The sequence below is a fragment of the Monodon monoceros genome, unplaced genomic scaffold (assembly GCF_005190385.1).
Source record: "Monodon monoceros isolate NGI ecotype Baffin Bay Population unplaced genomic scaffold, NGI_Narwhal_1 Super_Scaffold_5, whole genome shotgun sequence".
NCBI classification, from domain to species: domain Eukaryota; kingdom Metazoa; phylum Chordata; class Mammalia; order Artiodactyla; family Monodontidae; genus Monodon; species Monodon monoceros.
Genome location: NW_021703782.1, coordinates 111359585 through 111377737, shown reverse-complemented (window position 1 = coordinate 111377737; position 18153 = coordinate 111359585). Strand labels below are relative to the sequence as shown.

The 18153-nt window shown below is 60.4% G+C and overlaps 1 protein-coding gene across 6 annotated transcripts in view; it reads left to right on the top strand.

The window, feature by feature from the left end:
• Window positions 1-18153, top strand: part of ADAMTS13 (ADAM metallopeptidase with thrombospondin type 1 motif 13) — a 30112-nt gene that overhangs the window by 11214 nt on the left and 745 nt on the right. For 2 of the 6 annotated variants that reach the window (XR_003790843.1, XR_003790844.1), the window contains exons 10-28: window positions 139-290; window positions 403-466; window positions 2879-3005; window positions 3507-3655; window positions 4007-4127; window positions 4626-4706; window positions 5685-5866; window positions 7084-7219; window positions 7301-7430; window positions 7810-7992; window positions 8870-9050; window positions 9683-9803; window positions 10709-10838; window positions 10954-11133; window positions 11970-12152; window positions 14166-14370; window positions 15133-15445; window positions 15962-16108; window positions 16400-17845. Coding sequence is in view for 1 of the 6 variants with exons in the window: in XM_029203398.1 (XP_029059231.1) it covers window positions 139-290; window positions 403-466; window positions 2879-3005; window positions 3507-3655; window positions 4007-4127; window positions 4626-4706; window positions 5685-5866; window positions 7084-7219; window positions 7301-7430; window positions 7810-7992; window positions 8870-9050; window positions 9683-9803; window positions 10709-10838; window positions 10954-11133; window positions 11970-12152; window positions 14166-14370; window positions 15133-15445; window positions 15962-16108; window positions 16400-16576; window positions 17661-17845 (3147 nt within the window). In the remaining 5 variants the exon portion in view is untranslated. Of the gene's footprint in view, window positions 1-138; window positions 467-2878; window positions 3006-3506; window positions 3656-4006; window positions 4128-4625; window positions 4707-5684; window positions 5867-7083; window positions 7220-7300; window positions 7431-7809; window positions 7993-8869; window positions 9051-9682; window positions 9804-10708; window positions 10839-10953; window positions 11134-11969; window positions 12153-14165; window positions 14371-15132; window positions 15446-15961; window positions 16109-16399; window positions 17846-18153 lie in introns of all 6 variants that reach the window. The other 4 variants (XR_003790847.1, XR_003790846.1, XM_029203398.1 and 1 more) reach the window with 3 other exon arrangements.

The window sequence follows — 18153 nt, the reverse complement described above, 5'->3', positions numbered from 1 at the left end:
GATGCCCTGGGTGTGGGGTCCTGTGGGTGTGGGATGCCCTGGGTGTGGGGTCCTGTGGGTGTGGGATGCCCTGGGTGTGGGCACTTGTGGGTGTGGGATGCTCTGGGTGTAGAACGTGGTTCCGTCCTTCTCTTGCAGTGGTGCTCCAAGGGGCACTGCCGCTCCCTGGCGGAGCTGGCCCCCGTGGGGGCGGTGCATGGGCACTGGTCTAGCTGGGGTCCGGCCAGTCCTTGCTCCCGCTCCTGCGGAGGAGGTGTGGTCACCAGGAGACGGCAGTGCAACAACCCCAGGTGCCTCATGGAGGGCTCTGTTCTGTGGGTCAGGGAGGTGGCTGCTCCGCATTCCCTGGCGGGGGGCTGGGGGTCACCTCTCCTCTCACCCATGTCTCGTGGGCATTTTCAGACCTGCCTTTGGGGGGCATGCGTGCGTAGGTGCTGACCTCCAGGCCAAGATGTGCAACAGCCAGGTAGGCCTGCTTCCTGGGCAGGGTGAGGGGGTGCTGTTGGCAGCACTGGGTCCGGAGGAGCCCAAGGGCCAGGGCGGCTGTCATTTGTTCACATAGGGTGTTTTGAGAGTGAAGGTGATGCTATTAATACCTGCCCTGGGACCACTGTGCATTCACCAGGAGGGTCCCACCACTGAAAGCAGCCGCCCTGAAGAGTCCCCCTTCCTCCCTGGATGGCACTGCCCTGCAGGGCTGCCCGTTTCTGCGCTGAGAACAACCCTCCTCCCCGGCAGCCAGGTCCACTACCGCGAGAGCGTGGGCGATTCTTTTAGTTATAAGTTCAGGTGAATTTCACCTAGCATAGAATCAACCATCTGAGGTTGTGTAGTTCAGTAGCACGTAGTACGTTCACAGTATCATGCAACCACCACCTCCATCTAGTTCCAAACCATTTCCATCGCCCCAGAGTAAAGCCCCACGCCCATAAAGCAGCCACTCCCATGCCGCCTCTCCCAGCCCCCGCCAACCAGCAGTCTACTTTCTACCTCTGTGGATTTACCTACGCTGGACATTTCATATAAGTGGAATCATACGATATGTGACTTTTTGCATCTGACTTCTCTCACTCACCGTGTTGTTTTCGAGGTTCAGCCATGTACCATGTATCAGAGCTTCACTCCTTTTTGTTTTTTTGCGGTTTATTCTTATTTATTTATTTTTTATAAATTTATTTATTTTTGGCTGCGTTGGGTCTACGTTGCTGCGTGCGGGCTTTCTCTAGTTGCGGCGAGCGGGGGCTACTCTTCGCCGCGGTACATGGGCTTCTCATCGCGGTGGCTTCTCTCGTTGCAGAGCACGGGCTCTAGGCACACGGGCTTCAGTGTTTGTGGCTCGCAGGCTCAGTAGTTGTGGCTCGTGGGCTCTAGAGCACAGACTCAGTACTCGTGGCTCACGGGCTTAGTTGCTCCGCGGCATATGGGATCTTCCCGGACCAGGGCTCGAACCCGTGTCCCCTGCATTGGCAGGCAGACTCTCAACCACTGTGCCACCAGGGAAGTCCCTATTCTTTTCTTCTTATATTTTCTTATTTTTTGTTGGGGTATGGTTGCTTTACAATGTTGTGTTAGTTTCTGCTGTACAACACAGTGAATCAACTATACGTATACATATATCCCCTCCCTCTAGGACCTCCCTCCCATCCAGAACTTCACTCCTTTTTATGGCTGAATAGTATTCCACTGGATGGATGGACCACATTTCGCTCATCTGTTCATCCATTGTCCATTTGTCCTTACACTGGGGCTGTTTCCGTCTTTGGTTGTTGGGAATAGTGCCGCTAATGAATATGTGCGTACATGGACTTTTTTTTTTTTTTTTTTTGCGGTACGTGGGCCTCTCACTGTTGTGGCCTCTCCCGTTGCGGAGCACAGGCTCCGGACGCGCAGGCTCAGCGGCCATGGCTCACGGGCCCAGCCGCTCCGCGGCATGTGGGATCTTCCCGGACCGGGGCACGAACCCGCGTCCCCTGCATCGGCAGGCAGACCCTCAACCACTGCGCCCCCAGGGAAGCCCCGTGGATTTTTTGAGCGCCAGCTTTTCACTCTTTCGGGTGTACAATCTGGAATTGCCAGATCCCATGGGAATTCTACGTTTAAGTCCTTGCGGAACCTCTGAGCCATTCCCCACAGCAGCTGAACCATTTGGCCTCCCCATCAGCAAAGTGCAAGGGGTCCAATTTCTCCACACCCTCTCCAGCACTTACCTGTGTTTCCCACACGGCCATCAGAGCGGTTGTGAAGGCGTGGAGTGATTCCTCTGGCCTTGACTCAAGATCTGCACGTGTTGAGACCCTCCCTCCCTCCCCCCCGCCCCTGCCTTCTCCAGGCAGACTCCGAGGCCTCCCCAGACCAGGAGAAAGGAGTCCTTGCCTGGTGGTGGGGAAGGGCCAGCCCTGCAAGGAGGGCAGCCGTGGTCCCCGCACCTGCTCGGCCTGGCCACTCGGATTCTTTTCCTCTGACTCCAGTGCAAAAAAGGCCAGGACGCCCGCCCGCAGAAGTTCTTGTGCGGAAGCCCTTTGCCCTTGACTCTTGTGACTTTTCCAATTACCTGCCTCTGCAGGTGTAGACATAGCGAATACACATACTCAGCCCCGTTTTCTGAAGTTGGGGCCTCCCCCCCCGCAGTGCTGTTTGCCCGGCTTTCCTCTGCGTTGCTGGGTGGTAGGCCCCCATCAGCGGAGGAAGGCTCGACATCGCCACTTTACAGAGCAGGGAACTGAGGTGCAGCCAGGAGCTGGGCTCCAACCCACGTCTTGGCCCTCGCACTGCCGGGGGCCTTGCTGTCTCCCGGGGCGAGGGTTCCCTGCCTGAGCCCCCTGCCCCAGGCCCCCTGCCCCGGCCCCTCCCGTGCCCGTCCTCTGCCTCCTTCCACCAGGCCTGCGAGAAGACCCAGCTGGAGTTCATGTCGGAGCAGTGCGCGCAGACCAACGGGGAGCCCCTGCGCCTCTCCCCGGGCAGCACCTCCTTCTACCGCTGGGGCACGGCTGAGCAGCACAGCCGAGGTGGGTCCCGGGGGGTGCCGGGGCGAGCCAGGCCTGAGACCCCGGGGCAGGGAGAGTCGTTGGGGGAGACCCACCATCACCCTGATGCTGTTGAGAGCAGGCTTCGGCCCTGCATCAGACATATCACGCATCCCACCCTGGCTAGCAGGTCGGGCCACGACTTCTCATCTCTGAGTCTCGGTTTCCCCATCTGCAAAATGGAGATAAGAGGCGTAGCTTGCTGCCAGGATTGCTGGCAGGAGTCAGGGCGATGACACAGGGGAAGCACCGAGCGTGCTCCCTGGCTCGTAATTCAGTAACATTTATTACATCGCCATGTGATTACTGCCTCAGGAGGCAGGACAGGTGGGAAATAGAAACCTTGCCCCAAATGCAAAGAGTGAAGAGGGATGGCGCTTGGGGGTCGGTGAGGGCCCACTTGGATCGTGTTTCACAGGGTCACTGCCCTCCCTGCTCCCTGCCACCCTCCCATCCGGGTTTCTTGTCCTTCTGCATTCCCAGGGGACGCTCTGTGTAGATATCTGTGCCGGGCCATTGGCGAGAGCTTCATTGTGAGGCGTGGGGACAGTTTCCTGGATGGAACACGGTGTGTGCCAAGCAGCCCTCAGGAGGATGGGACCCTGAGCCTGTGCGTGTCGGGCAGCTGCAAGGTAGGCGTGCTCGGGCAGTGGAGGTGCCCTTCCATCCACTGTGGCCCCGAGGCCTCTCCCGTCAGAAACCAAGATGCTAAGGGGTCTTCGAGGGGTCAGGTCTGGGGGGTGCTGCCCCCGTGAAGCTGCAGTAGAGTCTGCACTGGGTGATGCTGGGATACAGGGCCGAGCTTGGGGTCAAGAGCCTTGCTGTGACCTTGGACAAGTCATTTCAGCTTGCCTCCTGCACAGATGTCAGAAGCTGCAGAAATGCCCCATTTGGTTGTGTGAACCTCAGAGCTGTGGGTGTCAGTGGGCCAGCACCGTCCCATGACGTCACCTGGGTCTCACCTGCCACTCTCCTTTGCTCAGACGTTTGGCTGTGACGGCAGGATGGCCTCTGGGCAGGTGCGAGATGTGTGCCAGGTGTGTGGCGGGGACAACAGCACGTGCCGTCCTCAGAACGGCTCTTTCACGGCCGGAAGAGCCAGAGGTAGGGGCCTCCCTGGGGGTGAAGGGCCGGTTTCCCGCCAGCCTCCAAGAAACCCCACAGCCCGGAGCCTGGGTGCCGGCTGCCTAGGTGGCGGGGCCTGCACTCTGGCTCCGCCCTGGGCCCTCTTAGCGGCCTCAGCCTCCGCGTTCCTCTCTGCCAGCCCCCCCCCATGAGGCTCAGATTTTGGTGATGAGGCCACTGCTGGGGTTGCGGAACATCGGTAACAGTTGCTCAGTGCACCTGTGGTGCAGAAAAAATACAGACATTGGGAAATCTGTGGTGGGCTGTCCTCTCCTCTCCTGCTCAAGGACTCTTAGCAGGAGGGACCTTATGCTTGGAAAATCCTTGACTTTGATCCATTTATAGAACAGGTCAGGTCTTTTGCAAAGTCAGTCGAGGAGTTGAGTCCCACCTCCCTCTGGGGCTGAAACCTGCTCCCTTTGACTGTGACCTGAGTGACCTGAGAACACCCCTGACCGCCGCCCTGCTTCCTCCTAGAGTATGTCACATTCCTGGCCGTTGCCCCCAACCTGACCCACATATACATCATCAACCACAGGCCTCTCTTCACGCACCTGGGTGAGTTGGCCGGAGGACGCCCACAGGAGTTAACCAGACCGTGAAGGCCGAGGGCACAGCCCCAAGGTGCCGCCACTTCTGATGCCACCCGCAAGTTCGGGTGCTCCCCAGGCTGCCGTCCGTTGGATGATTCACTGGGAGGGCTCCCAGAACTCTGAGAGCTGTTACGCTCACTGTTACGGCTTATTACAGGGGAAGGATACAAAATAAAACCAGCCAAAGGAAGAGATGCCTAGGGCAGCGTCAGGGAGGGCTCCGTGTCCAGCTCAAAAGTGACCACACACACGGTGTACTGCCTACTCTGGGAGCTCTCCTGAGCTCAGGGTCCAGGTGCTATGGGGCTTCTTTATGTAGACACGATTGGGGGATGGATTGATCGCCCCCTGGACGATCTCAGTCTTCAGGTTGGCTGAGGCTTGGGGACTCAAGGCCACCACCCTAAGTCACGTGTTTGGTCTTTCTGGTGTGGCCAGCTCCTGCCCTAAACAAAGACGCTCCAGATCAGGTCAGACACAGGGCGCAGGTCAGACCTGTCTCTGGGCAAGGCTGACCTCTTTACTTAACGCCACTGTGGGTCTTTATTTCCAGGGGGCGCCCTGGCCTGACCTTTGAATCTGGGGTGGGGTGCTCGCCCTGGGGTCCTTGAGCCCCCGTAGAGTGGGGTGTGAGTGCACTCGGTGAGGGAGCAGGTCCACGGCACTCACCAGGTTCCAGGAAGAGGCACAGAGTCACCGTGTGGGGAGCCTCCTGCGGTCAGACACCCTGTTCAGAGCGTGGGATACCAGGAGGACCTGCTCCCCGGGAAGGCTGGGGATCCTGGGGCGGGAGTGGCAGGTGCGGCCGTGGAAGTCATGCCCCGTTGGCCCAGTTGTCACCTTTCCTTAAACAGGACCTGTCTGTGAGGGGGGCAGTGCCAGCTCCCACGGTGGGGGGGTGGGGGTGGGGTCTCTGTGGTGCTGACGGCCCCTCCCCCAACAGCAGTGAAGATCCGTGGGCGCTACGTCGTGGCCGGAAATGCAAGCATCTCTCCCAGCACCACCTACCCCTCCCTCCTGGAGGACAGCCACATCCAGTACAAAGTGACCCTGACTGAGGACCGGCTGCCCCGCCTGGAGGAGATCCGCATCCAGGGCCCCACCCAGGACGACATGGAGATCCAGGTGACCGGGGGCCTCCCCCTGGCGTCCGCTGGTCCGTCAGCTCAGACGCACACCTCTTCATTCTCTTGGCGGCCGCTGGGGGGCCTGGGGTCCCCGTGCTCAGAGCCCACGGGAGTTCTGGGGCGCTGAGACTGGGTCAGAGGGAGAGCCCTGTGCAGGGGTCGGGGGCTTCCCGGGACAGGGGCTGTGCTGCCGAGGTCGTTGAAATAGCCCTTGACGGCCTTTGTGGGGGAGTCCAAGTCTCGACGGCCCCTCACTTTGGTCTAGCAGCCCCACCCTCTGCTCCCACGGCTGGGGAGGCAGCAGGGGCTCCCCCAGAAGTCCAGGCCAGGCCAGAGCGAGCCCCACCAGTGAACAGTTAACCACTTCCCCACCTCCCCACGTGGCCCAGTTCACCCACCTGCCCGCCCCTGGGAACGTTGTTCCAAGGGCTGGGTGTCAAGCAGCTCTGTTGTCATCCTTTGCGGTGAGGATAAAAAATACAGATTCTGGGGCCCCTCTCAGAGACACTCAACCAGGACCTGCTGGGGGGTGTGTGTGTGCCAAGAACCCGCATTTTAGCAGAGGACTGTGACGGGTGGCCAGATGAGGTGTTGTGGGAGTAGATGCTGGAACCTTGGGGGCGTCCTCCTGGCCTCTGCCCACCAGACTGGCCCCTCACAGGACCCAGTGACCCTCCTGAAGTACGAACAGACCCAGGCTCCCTGCTGGACACTCTTCCTTAACTCTCTGTGTCCTCAGGCTCGAGCCCAAGCTGCCAGACAGCTACAGGGCCCCTGATCCAGCCCCTTCCTGCCCACCTCTGGGTCTCATCTCCTGCTGCAGAAGCCCGAGCTGTGCTGGTCTCACCGCAGGCCGGGGCTGGGCTCCCCTCTGCTGGAACACCCCTTCACCCGCCTCCACGCCTCCCCCCAGGTGCCCACCCTGGTCAACCTCGGCGCCTTCTCCTTGCTCCCATAATCCCCCGTGCGAACCTCTATGCCCACACCTACCACCAGCCCACCCTCCCCCACCCCACTGTGAGCCTGGGGCAGCGTCCTGGTCACCGGGCCGTCCTCGAAGCGTGGCGTGGGGTCAGTGTCGGTGATGGCTTGCCGAGGGAAAGAGTATAGGGATGGAGGAATGAAAAATCGAAGGCTTCCCGGAGGAGGTGGCCGTGACAGTGGCCCTCAGACCGCCCACTGGACAGGCCCCGGCTCTCCGTGTGTCTCGTGCAGGTTTACAGGCGCTACGGTGAGGAGTACAGCAGCCTCGCCCGCCCAGACATCACCTTCACCTACTTCCAGCCCAAGCGTCGGCCGGCCTGGGTGTGGGCTCCCGTGCGGGGGGCCTGCTCGGTGAGCTGTGGGGCAGGTGAGGCCCGGGGCAGGGCTCGCCTGAAAGCCTGGTTTGCTCCCCGCACGGAGGTGGTCTAGCCCCCCTCTCTCCCCGCAGGGCTGCGCTGGGTGACCCACAGCTGTCGGGACCAGGCAGCGAACGAGTGGGTAGAGGCTGCCTGGTGTGCAGGGAGCCGGCAGCCGGCGGCGTGGTCCGAGTCGTGTGCCTCCATACCCTGTCCCCCGTCGTGAGTGTGCCTGGGGCTCAGGCGCTCACTGCTCCAGGGGGGTGACCGCCCCCCCTGGGAGGCTCAGGGAGGGGCCCACCCCCTGGCAGGAGCACAGGGCTAGGGATAGAGCCGTCCCTGTTGGGGGCAGGGCTGGGGCAGCCGCCCACAGGCACTTTTAGACAGTGGTTCCCAGGCTCAGGTGCAGCTTGGGGACACCTGGAGAGGTGGAGGGCTGGGCTGCCTGTACCTGCGCGGTGTCCGGGTACCTGAAGGGACGGTGGGCCCAGGACAGGCCCGGGAAGTGACTCGCCTAGACAGACCTGCCAGCCTCCCACCCCCGCCCCTGAGCCAGCCTAGGGACCTGGCCAGGGGCCCGATGCTCTGTTCCTCTCCTCAGCTGGGCGGCCGGAGACTTCGGCCCATGCAGTGCCTCCTGCGGAGGGGGCCTGCAGGAGCGGGTGGTGCGCTGCGTGGAGGCCCAGGGAGGCCTCCTGAGGACGGTGCCCCACTTCCGGTGCAGAGCGCTGGCTCAGCAGCCAGCGGCCGTGGAGACCTGCAATCCCCAGCCCTGCCCCCGGAGGTGAGCACGGATCCAGGCAGGTCCAGGCAGAGTCTCCCTGGCAGGGTTTATCCCTGAGCTGAGCCCTGCCCCTTCTGAGTGTCCCCTTTTCCTGAGACCTCTGGCCAGGCCCCACCACCCTGGGTGAGTGCCGACCTTGGAATCACCTCCTATCCCGGAGGCCCTGGACTGGCCATTTCCGCCTCTGAACTTCCAAGTCTCTGCTTGTGGAGGGCTGCGAGGATCAAGCAAAACCACGGATGTAAAGCAATAAATGTCACTTTGTCACTGCTATTGTCATTTCCACAGTGTCCCAGCTGATAGAGGCTTATCATTCTGATTTGCCGCTAACTGCCTGGGTGGCCCGGGCAAGTCCCCTCCCTCTCTGGGCCCCAGTTTTGTCCAGTGGGGAGGAGGTGGCCTAGGTCACTGGTGGTCCACATGTGGCTCTGGGCGTCTTCCCCCACACGCCCCGCATCCGTGGCAGACGTAGCAGTCACCACTTCTTCCTCCTGGGGGCCAATCGTGCCTCAGAATCCTTCTCAACACAGCACTCCAGCAGCCGCCACCTCTCAGGGCTGCCACGGGAGATGCATTTGCTGTCCCTGAGCTGGTGATCGACGGCATCTGGCACCTGTTTCCCAGCACCTGCTAGGTTGTCTGGTTGGAGGCCCACCTTTGCCTCTGGAAGGCGGGAGGGTCAGGGCCGGTGTCATTGCACCCTGGGTGCCGAGTGGAGGGCCAGCAGCCGTTCATCCAGGCTTCAGGGAAAGGCCCCTGGCTTCTGCCTTTCGGCGGGGATCCCCCTTTGGACTCTTGGATATGGGGGAGCAGGTTCACTGCCTCTCTGCCCCAGGAGCAGAGGCAGGGCCTAATGGCTGTCTTGTGCCGTCCTCAGGGAGATGCCAGATGCGTGCTCGTCGGCCTGTGGAACAGATCCGGCCGTGCAGAACACGACGTGTGTGCAGGGGGCAGATGGCATGGGGGCGCCAGCAACTGCTGGGCCCTGCTCCGCAGACGAGAAGCCGCCTGCCCTTGAGCCCTGTATCGAGGTGGCATGTCCTCCGGGCTGGGGCCATGTGAGTATCCTGGACACTGGAGAATGGAGAGCACTGGTTACCACTGGCCTCCTGCCAGTGCTAGAAGACTGCCCTGTGTAGGGCTGCTGTCCTCGGGAGGCCCTGGGCAGAGGACAACCCTAGAGACAGATCTCAGAGCTGCTGGGCAGCCCCCTTCCTGCTGGCAAGCAGGCTGAGCAATGCAGACCCTGATGGAATGCTGTCAGTTGTCTGCTGCGCAGAGAGACGCTGCCACGCTCCTGCCTGCATCCACGGGCTCAGGCTGGGTGATGTTACTTTCGGACAAGGGTGCCGGCCAATCCTATCCCCGTGCCCCGCCCCTGGCTGGTGGGGACTGCAGGGCCAAGCGTGCCTGCAACTCTGGCTCCAGAGCCCCAGCGCGGTTGTGCCCCACACTGACTACTGATGCTGACGCAGAGGCCAAGGTGGGGCGTGTGGTGAGGGCATCCCCTGGAGGCCAGGAAGCAGGCTTCCCGGGAAAGGAGCAGCGGGGAGGGGAGGCCTTTGGGGTGCTGGTAACCACTTCTGTTCTCTCCTGAAGAGATTGGGGTAGGTGGGAGTGGAGGGCCAGGCGCCCAGAGGTGTGGAGATGGGAAGCCCAGACCCACCAGCTTGCTGCTTGCCCTCTGCAGTCAGATGCCCAGTCTCCAGGGGAGAAGGCTGCATCCCCGGCGGGCAGTGCCAGGCCAGAGGCTTATGCCACACACGTGTGGACTCCCTTGGCGGGGCCGTGCTCCGTCTCCTGTGGTCAAGGTGAGGACCCCAATGCCCCTGAGGGTCAGCTAATTCTAAAAAAAGCATTTGAGGTGGCTTACACAAAATCCAGCTACACGAGAACATGACATTATAAGCAAGGAGATTGGGGCCAAGTACGGACAGCCACGCGAATGTGCTCACTGACTGGCTGGAAGGTAGGAAATGATGATAAAACCTGGCCATATTGGCACCCAAGAGCATATTCTTAAGGTCTAAGATGGGCCCCAAACTTAGCTCTGAGCTTCCTGGAGGCCAACCCAGAGAAACAAAATTAATTTTAAGATACACAGTGTTTTAAACTAAAACCTTGGGAACTCTCTGGCGGTCCAGGGGTTAGGACTCAGCGCTTTCACTGCCATGGCCCGGATTCAATCCCTGGTCAGGGAACTAAAATCCCACAAGCTGTGTGGCATAAGTAAATAAGTAAATAAATAAATAAGCAAACTAAACCCCTAATCACTTGCTCAGGTAAACTCCAGCATGTTTAGAATTGAGGCCAGAGATTTCTTTTGAGGATACTTTTGCAGAGAGATGCAAGGACACGGTCCTAATAACATCTTGGTGATAAACACAGTAAGAGATTTTCATATAGCAACTGTTATAATGCCCCTCAAGTTATAAGAGCAGTTACCACTTTTGAGCACCTACTATGCACCAGGCACTGTATAGCTCCCCTTGAAAAATCTTTACAAATAGTCCTCCAAGTCAGGCACCATTAGGTGAAAAACCTGAGGCCCAGAGAGGCTAAGTCACTTGTCCAAGGTCACACAGCTGCTAAGTGGCAGAGCGGAGACTCAGATCCACGTGGGCCTCGTCTGCTAGAGCTCTTCAGAGAGTGGGGCACCCATGGTCCTTGCTGAGCCCCCCTCTTGGGGCGCGGGGTCCCTCCTTCCTCCCAGCAGGCCTGATGGAGCTGCGTTTCGTGTGCATGGACTCTGCCCTCAGGACACCCGTCCGGGAAGAGCTGTGTGACCTGGCAGGCAAGCCTGGGAGCCGGCAGGAGGTCTGCCAGGCTGCCCCGTGCCCGGCTTGGTGAGTCCGGGGGAGGGAGACCATGCGGAGGGGCAGCAGTCTGGGTCCCCCAGGGAGGAAGGAGTCTTACCCTGGCTGTGGCTTCCTACGGAGCACTGGCCTTTCCTTCCTACAGGTGGGAGACCCGAGCCTTGGCACCGTGCCCCGTGACCTGTGGAGGGGGGCAGGTGCCACTGGCTGTTCGCTGTGTGAGGATGGACCAAGGCCGCGTTGTCTCCCTGCCTCATTCCAAGTGCTGGCCGATGCCTCGGCCCAGGCCCCTCGAGGACTGCAGCCCGGAGCCCTGCCCTGCCAGGTGGGCCCCTTCCCAAGGAGACAGGTGGTCCTAGGCGGGCATTCTTGGAGATGGCATCATCACCTCCCGTTGAGCTCGTGGCCCTTGGTGTCCTCGCCTGCAGGAGTGGATTGTGTTGGTGCCCGGAAGACTGTGGGGCTTTTAAAGTGTGTGACGTGCATCGCACAGGATCTGGGACGCTGAGGGCACCTGTGGTTGATGGGTCATTTTTTCATCACTTGCTCTTTACTGAGCACCTACTAAGTATGTCCAAGTGCTGTCCTGGCACAAGGGGACACAGCAGTGAACAAGACAGACAGGCATCCCTGCCCTCCTGGAGTAGACGCTGGGGGCAAGGGAGAGACAGGTGATAAGATTGATGGGGGAGACATACAGTTCATGCTGGATGGTGTTGGTGCGACGTGGCAAACAGTGGGAAGGAAGGCTGGGGGTGCCGGCAGGGGCGGGGTCCAGGTGACGGTGGGGCTAGGACTCCCACTGGAGACAGACGTCTCGGCAGGGCCCCTTGGGTACCCTGCCCCTCCCCCCACTGCTTTTTGGACACGGCCACCCTCAGCTTCCCCTTCTTTTTTTTTTAAAATAAAATTATTCATTTATTTATTTTTGGCTGCGCTGGGTCTTCGTGGCTGCGTGCGGGCTTTCTCCAGCTGCAACCTCAGCTTCCCCTTCTGTAAGATGGGGTCCTCTCAATATTCTCTGTCCACTGCGCTGAGCCTCTCAGTGGAGATGTCAACGTGACCCCCGGAGAGAGAACCTTTCCAGGCCCTTTCCAGTCTGGGGAAGTGAGGGGAAGCCCCCCACTCCTCGGGGTCCCCCCTGACTCCGGTTTGCCCCAGGTGGCGGTACCAGCTGGCGGCCTGCAGCGTGACCTGTGGCGGAGGAGTTGCGCAGAGGATCCTGTACTGCGCCCGGGCCCACGGGGAGGACAAGGCCGAGGAGATCCTGCCGGACACCCAGTGCCAGGGGCTGCCTCGCCCAGAGCAGCAGGAGGCCTGCAGCCCGGAGCCCTGCCCGCCCAGGTCAGCAGCCCCAGGGTGTGCAGTAGGCAGCCTGAACTCCTGGCCTGTGCCGACGCTGGGCCAGGCCCGTGGGGGTTAAAGGGCAGCTCGGTGGCACAGGAAACAGGACCACCAGGCAGGCTGCACTCGGTGTCAGAGGAGACACTCTAGCAAACTCAGGCAGTGCTGTCGGTTCTAATGGGGGTGACGGGGTGGGGAGGGCAGGGGCGCTTCCCAGTGGAAGAGGCAGCATCTGGGTAGAGCCTGAGGGTGGTCCAGCTGGGGCACAGCACCGCCAAAGCTGCGGGGACAGACAGCTCACACCAGTGGGGTCCGGGGACAGGCTGGAGCCCGAGAGGGAAGGGCAAATATTCACCTGCCTTGTTCACAGTTCTCCCGTGGTTTCTTCTTTGTAATTTTGCATTTTAAATAATGCCGTGCTCTTCTGTATCATACAGAAACATCCAGAAAAGAATGTAACAGTCACCCCTGTCCCACCACCAGATTTAAAGATGCTAGCATATCTCCATGTTTCCTTCATATGTCTCCTTGGTTTTAAAGAAATACACCACTACAGATAAGACTTTATTTACCTTAAAACCTTTAACTCATCTGTGATTTACCTGGGGTCAGTCACAAAGTCGGGGAGCAAACTCTGTTTTTCCAAATCACTGACTAGCAACAGCATTTGCTGTATCCCCCCAGGTGCCCCCTTTATCACATCTTAAATTCTCGTGTGGGTTGGATCTGTGTCGAGGCTCCTACCAGGCTCTGTTGTTTTATTTCTCCCACCTATTCCCACCCCCAAGTCAAATTGTTTTCATTGCTGTAGCTTTGTGATCCATTTACCATCCATACCCGTGTCGCTTGATTTCCCTGCCTATGCTTAAATGTGCACCCCGTTTATTTTCCCACATCATAGTTGAAATGGTCTGGGATTTTTTTTAATGGGAATTTCACACGCACAGGAGCTCTGGTTACCCCTGGAATGTCACTGTGGCCACCCTGGCCTCCTTGATATTCTGGAACATTCCAGGCAGTGCTTCTGATTCGGGGCATTTGCACCTCCTTTCCCACTGCCTGAATGTGTCTGCTCTGGATATCCCTTCCCAGGCTCTGCTCAGAGTGCCATAACAGAGAGGCGGGGAGTCCTTCCTGTGACTTGGTTTTCTTGGGGTTTTTTTTTGGCTGCGCCCCACGGCATGTGAGATCTTAGTTCCCCAACCAGGGCTCGAACCCGTATCCCCTGTATTGGAAGTGTGCGGCCTTAACCACTGGACCGCCAGGGAAGTCCCCCCTGTGACATTCTAATTGTCACAACTGGGGGTGGGGAGCGCTGCCACTGGCATCTAGTGGGTGGAGGCCAGGGGTACTGCTAAACGTCCTACACTGTGCAGATGGCCCCCACGAGAAAGACCCATACATGGGCCCCAGATGTCACGAGGCAGAGAACCATATATGCTCCACGGTGGGCCGGGGCGGGGGGACCGACTTGTTCTGGTTCACGGCCGTATCCCGGAGTCTAGAAGAGCGCCAGGCCCACAGAGGCACGTTTTTGAGAGGGGGCATCAGGGGCCGGGAGGGCAGCATAGCACGGGGACTCTAGGGCTCCAGTCTCCGGTGCAGCCTGCCTGCCTTCTGTCCCGGCTCTGAGAACTGTCAGTCATTATCGTTTGTTGAAACATGATAAGTTAACATGGGCAGGACTGACTGATGTGGAGATCTGTTCTCCTTCATCCTGGGCCACTGCTCCCCCGTCCCTGCTACTCGGACTAGCAAGCAGCTGGGTGTCCACGGGTGTCCTGTGATAAAGGGGAAGAAAGGGGGCACCTTGTTAAGGGAAAAGAGCTCTCTTTCCCGCAGAGCCTTTCCCTTGCCACTCAGCCCTGTGACTAGCCAGGAGGGGTGCAGGGGCTGTACTGCTGGATCCCAGTGGCCTTGGAACCTGTCCTGGCTGGCCATCCATGGAGCCCACCGGGGCAGTGCCACCTTCAGGGAAGCCTAGCCTCTCTCTGCGGTCTTCTCTTCCTGCAGGTGGAAGGTCATGTCCCTTGGCCCATGTTCAGCCAGCTGTGGTCTTGGCACTGCCATGCGCTTGGTGGCCTGTGTGCAGCTGGACCAAGGCCAGGACACAGAGGTGGACGGGGCGGCCTGTGTAGGTCTGGTGCGGCCGCAGGCCAGCATCCCCTGCATCATCGCCGACTGCACCTACCGGTGGCACGTCAGCGCCTGGATGCAGGTAAGTGCTGCAGCTGGGGCTGGCGAGTGCACGGGCCGAGGGTCCTCACGCATGGGGACCTTTGGGGCTTTGATTCATTGTGATCCCCTTAAAGCAGGGGGAGAGCTGGGTCTCTTGGGGAGAGGGCAGCCGGGGCACCTAGAGGTGGAAGACATAGCAAGGCCTAGAGACGTGGGGGACAGGTAAGCCTTAAGAGGCCCTGAGGTCTGGAGACTCCAGAAGATGAAGGGCTGATAACTCCCCACAGATGAGCAAATGCCACCCCGTGCCCAGCACCTCGCAAGGCGCTGGAGAGACAAAGGCAGACAGGGCCAGGTCCCCCGCAGAGGGGCTCGCTCACGGTGCGGAGGGAGAAGAGGCAAAGCAGACGGCCACCGCTGCCTGAGTCAGGAGGACCCTGGGCATCTGGGTCGGGGGAGTTGATCCCTTGGATGGGGCAGTGCGGGGTGGGAGGGGAGGGTGGACACCAGGCTGTGACGAGTGATGGAGGGCGGAAGGACGAAGCCACACTGCCTGCTCCCCGCTCCAGGGGCTGCAGGGCAGAGAGACCTCGAGGGCGACAGGGAGAGACCTGGGCTTGAACCCCTGCCCCTCCTCCCCGTGTGATCCTTGCAAGGTGACTTCTCTGAGGAGCGTGGACACCCATGCCCGCCTCCCGTGTTGTGCAAAGATTATATCAGATCCTGCCCGGCCTGTGGTCGCCGCTGTCCTTGTCACCCTCCAGCGGGGTCAGTCCCAACTCCTTCCTGTCTTTCCTGGCAGTGCTCTGTCTCGTGTGGGGATGGCATCCAGCGCCGGCACGACGCCTGCCTCGGACCCCAGGCCCAGGTGCCCGTGCCAGCCGACTTCTGCCAGCATTTGCCCAAGCCGGTGACGGTGCGGGGCTGCTGGGCTGGGCCCTGTGCAGGGCAGGGGACACCCAGCCCGGTGCCCCACGAGGAATCCACTGCTCCTGGCCAGACCACAGCTGCCACTGCTTCCCCGCAGTGGCCCCGGCCCCAGGCCCACCTCCTCTCCCCAGCTCCCCGGCCGCAAGGACTCCCGCCCGGGCCCCAGGAAAGCCCAGCAGAGTCCAGTTACGTTCCTTCCTCCTTTCTGTCTGGGCGGCTGACTGGCTGCAAGAGGGGTGGGCAAAGGCATGTTCACCTGGGAGAGCCAGGCCGTGCTCCTTGTGGGGACCTCCTGGGGGTGGTCCTGTGGCTGCAGCGCCCGGGACGCTGGGATGAGTGTGGTTGGGCTGAAGGGATGGGCTTGGAGGCCGGGTTCAGGGGGCCTCTTCCTCAATGGTAAAGTGCAAGCTCACTTATTATCATCAAGGGAAAGCAACCTGAGGGTGTCACAGAGTCAGAATCCCCGCCTGTGTGACCCACTGTACACGCTGCCTCCCTCTTGCTGGCACGTCAGTGGTGGCTGTCTGCCTTGGGTGGCGATGCTCTGGCCCACGCAGCCCCCTCCTTGCCTGAGAAAGCTTCCGGCGGGGCCTAGGAGGACGCCAGACGCCCCAGCTCCCAGTCTCCTTCCCCAGCACGGAAAGCCCCCGGCCCTGCCCTGCTGGGGATACCCCACCTGGAAGCTCCCGCCCCCTTTCCAGGCGCCTGTGGCCGGCAGCACCTTGAGCCGACAGGAACCATTGACATGCGAGGCCCAGCGCGGGCGGACTGTGCAGTGGCCATCGGGCGGCCCCTGGGTGAGGTGGTGACCCTCCGAGTCCTCGACAGTTCCCTCAACTGCAGTGCAGGTATGTCTAGGGCCACGTGAGCAGCTGTTGCCAGTGACAGGATCTGCTAGGTGCAGTGAGTGTGACTCCAGGGTGCCCCATTCCTGGGGGGATTCTCCAGGTGCATCCCCGTGTGTAACCATCGCAGCCAGCTCATAACTGGGGTGTGGTTGTCCCCACTTCACAGATGAGGAAACTGAGGCTAGGAGAGATTATCACACGTCCAGTTCCTTACAGTCGCATAGCCAGCAAGTGGGAGAGTCAGGACCTGGGCTCGGGGCGCTGGGTCCTCACCTCACTGCCACTTCCCAGGGGAGATGCTGCTGCTTTGGGGCAGGCTCACGTGGAGGAAGATGTGCAGGAAGCTGCCCGGCCTGACTTTCAGCTCCAAAGCCAACACGCTGGTGGTGAGGCAGCATCTCGTGCAGCTGCGAGGCGGAGTGCTGCTTCGGTATTCGAGCCAGCCTGCCCCGGGAGCCTTCCACCGAGGTATGGCGAGGCCGTGGAGCCTCCCCGCCTTCCCCAGAGGCTGGCTGGCTGGGTGCTGCTGCCAACGGGGCCAGTCCCGACGGGCCAGCGGGCAAGGCAGACAGGGAGCTGAGCTGACTGAGAATGAAAAGCAGCGCCTTCCCGGACACCCCCCGACACCCCCATCCCTGTATGGGCGGTCAGGACGAGGTCCCGGAGGTGCACGGTGTTCCTTCCTCTCTGGGGCCCTGCGCGAGATGGGCGGGCATCCTCACCCCCTCCCTCAGGCCATCGCGGGCCCCACACCCTGGCCTCGGCACTCAGGTCCTTCAGGATCCTTTAAGGTCCTTCTGCGAGCCTCTTCCCCCAGTCCTGTTGGGTGCGCTGTCCTCCTGGCTCATCCTCCGCCCAGCAGGGCGTGGGTGCACGTGCACACCTCGTGCGGAGGATGGCGTCCCCGAGAGCCCTGCTAGCCCGTGGCCCCATCCGTATCCACGGAGAGCCGTCTAGGTTGCTTCAGGGGGCTTGCCCTCTTCCACAGCCCAAGCTTGCTGAAGGTGGCTTCCCCAGGGGTCCCCCCAGGCCGCAGGTGAGAAGTGGGACCCTGGGGGGGCTTCTTCCTCTGCCCCTCAGTGTGCAGTGCATAGGCACCAGCTCCTACCTGGTCATCACTCCTCACTTCCCAGCCTCCCCACATGCAGGCACCTGCTTTGAGGGAGGCCCAGGAGGCGCAGCCAGGAGGGGCTGCCCCGGTTGGGGCGGGTGCAGCATGAAGAACTTTTGCACGTGTGACTTTGCTGATTCCTCTTAAAGACTGCCCTGCCCAGTGTGTGCTGTCATTCCGTTCGCTTTACAGAGGAAGGAACCGAAGCGCGGAGCGTTTAAAGCCTTCACCTAGGGTCACACAACTGGGAAGTGGTAGAGATGGGGATCGGTGGAGACTTCTGCCTGGGAGCCCCGATCTTGACCGCAGTGCCACACTGATCCCCCACTGCTCCCCGGCTGCCCTGCTGTCCTGGCCTCTGGCAAGAGTGGTCACTCTGGGGGACTCCTATGTTCCGGAGGTGGTCCACACCCAGTCTGTATGCCTGCTCTCCCCCTGCAGGATGTGACATGCAGCTCTTTGGACCCCGGGGTGAAATCGTGAGTCCATCATTGAGTCCGGATGGGAGGAACATGGGGGGCTGCCGAATCTTCATCGACGTGGCCCCACAGGCCCGGATCGCCATCCGTGCCCTGGCCATGGACATGGGCACCAGAACCGAGGAAACGGATTCCAGCTACATCTTGGTGAGGCCACCAGGATGACTTCTGCTCTAATTCTGGACATCCATCTCTGGGGACAGGGACTGGGGGTTGCTGGGCTATAGGACCCACTGAGTTTACTTCTGATCAAAACCCTCAAAATCATTAGTGAGAGAATGGGAGAAAAGTTTCCTCCACTTATTCACCAACAAATGCTTATTGAGTTCCCTACAAGAATGAAATAGAAGAGACCTTTTCCAATGTAGACTGCCAGTTCACCCAGGACCGAAGCATGATTTTAGACCCTGATATAATTTTACCAGAAGAGTGGGCCGAGCCCTCCCCGATGAGGT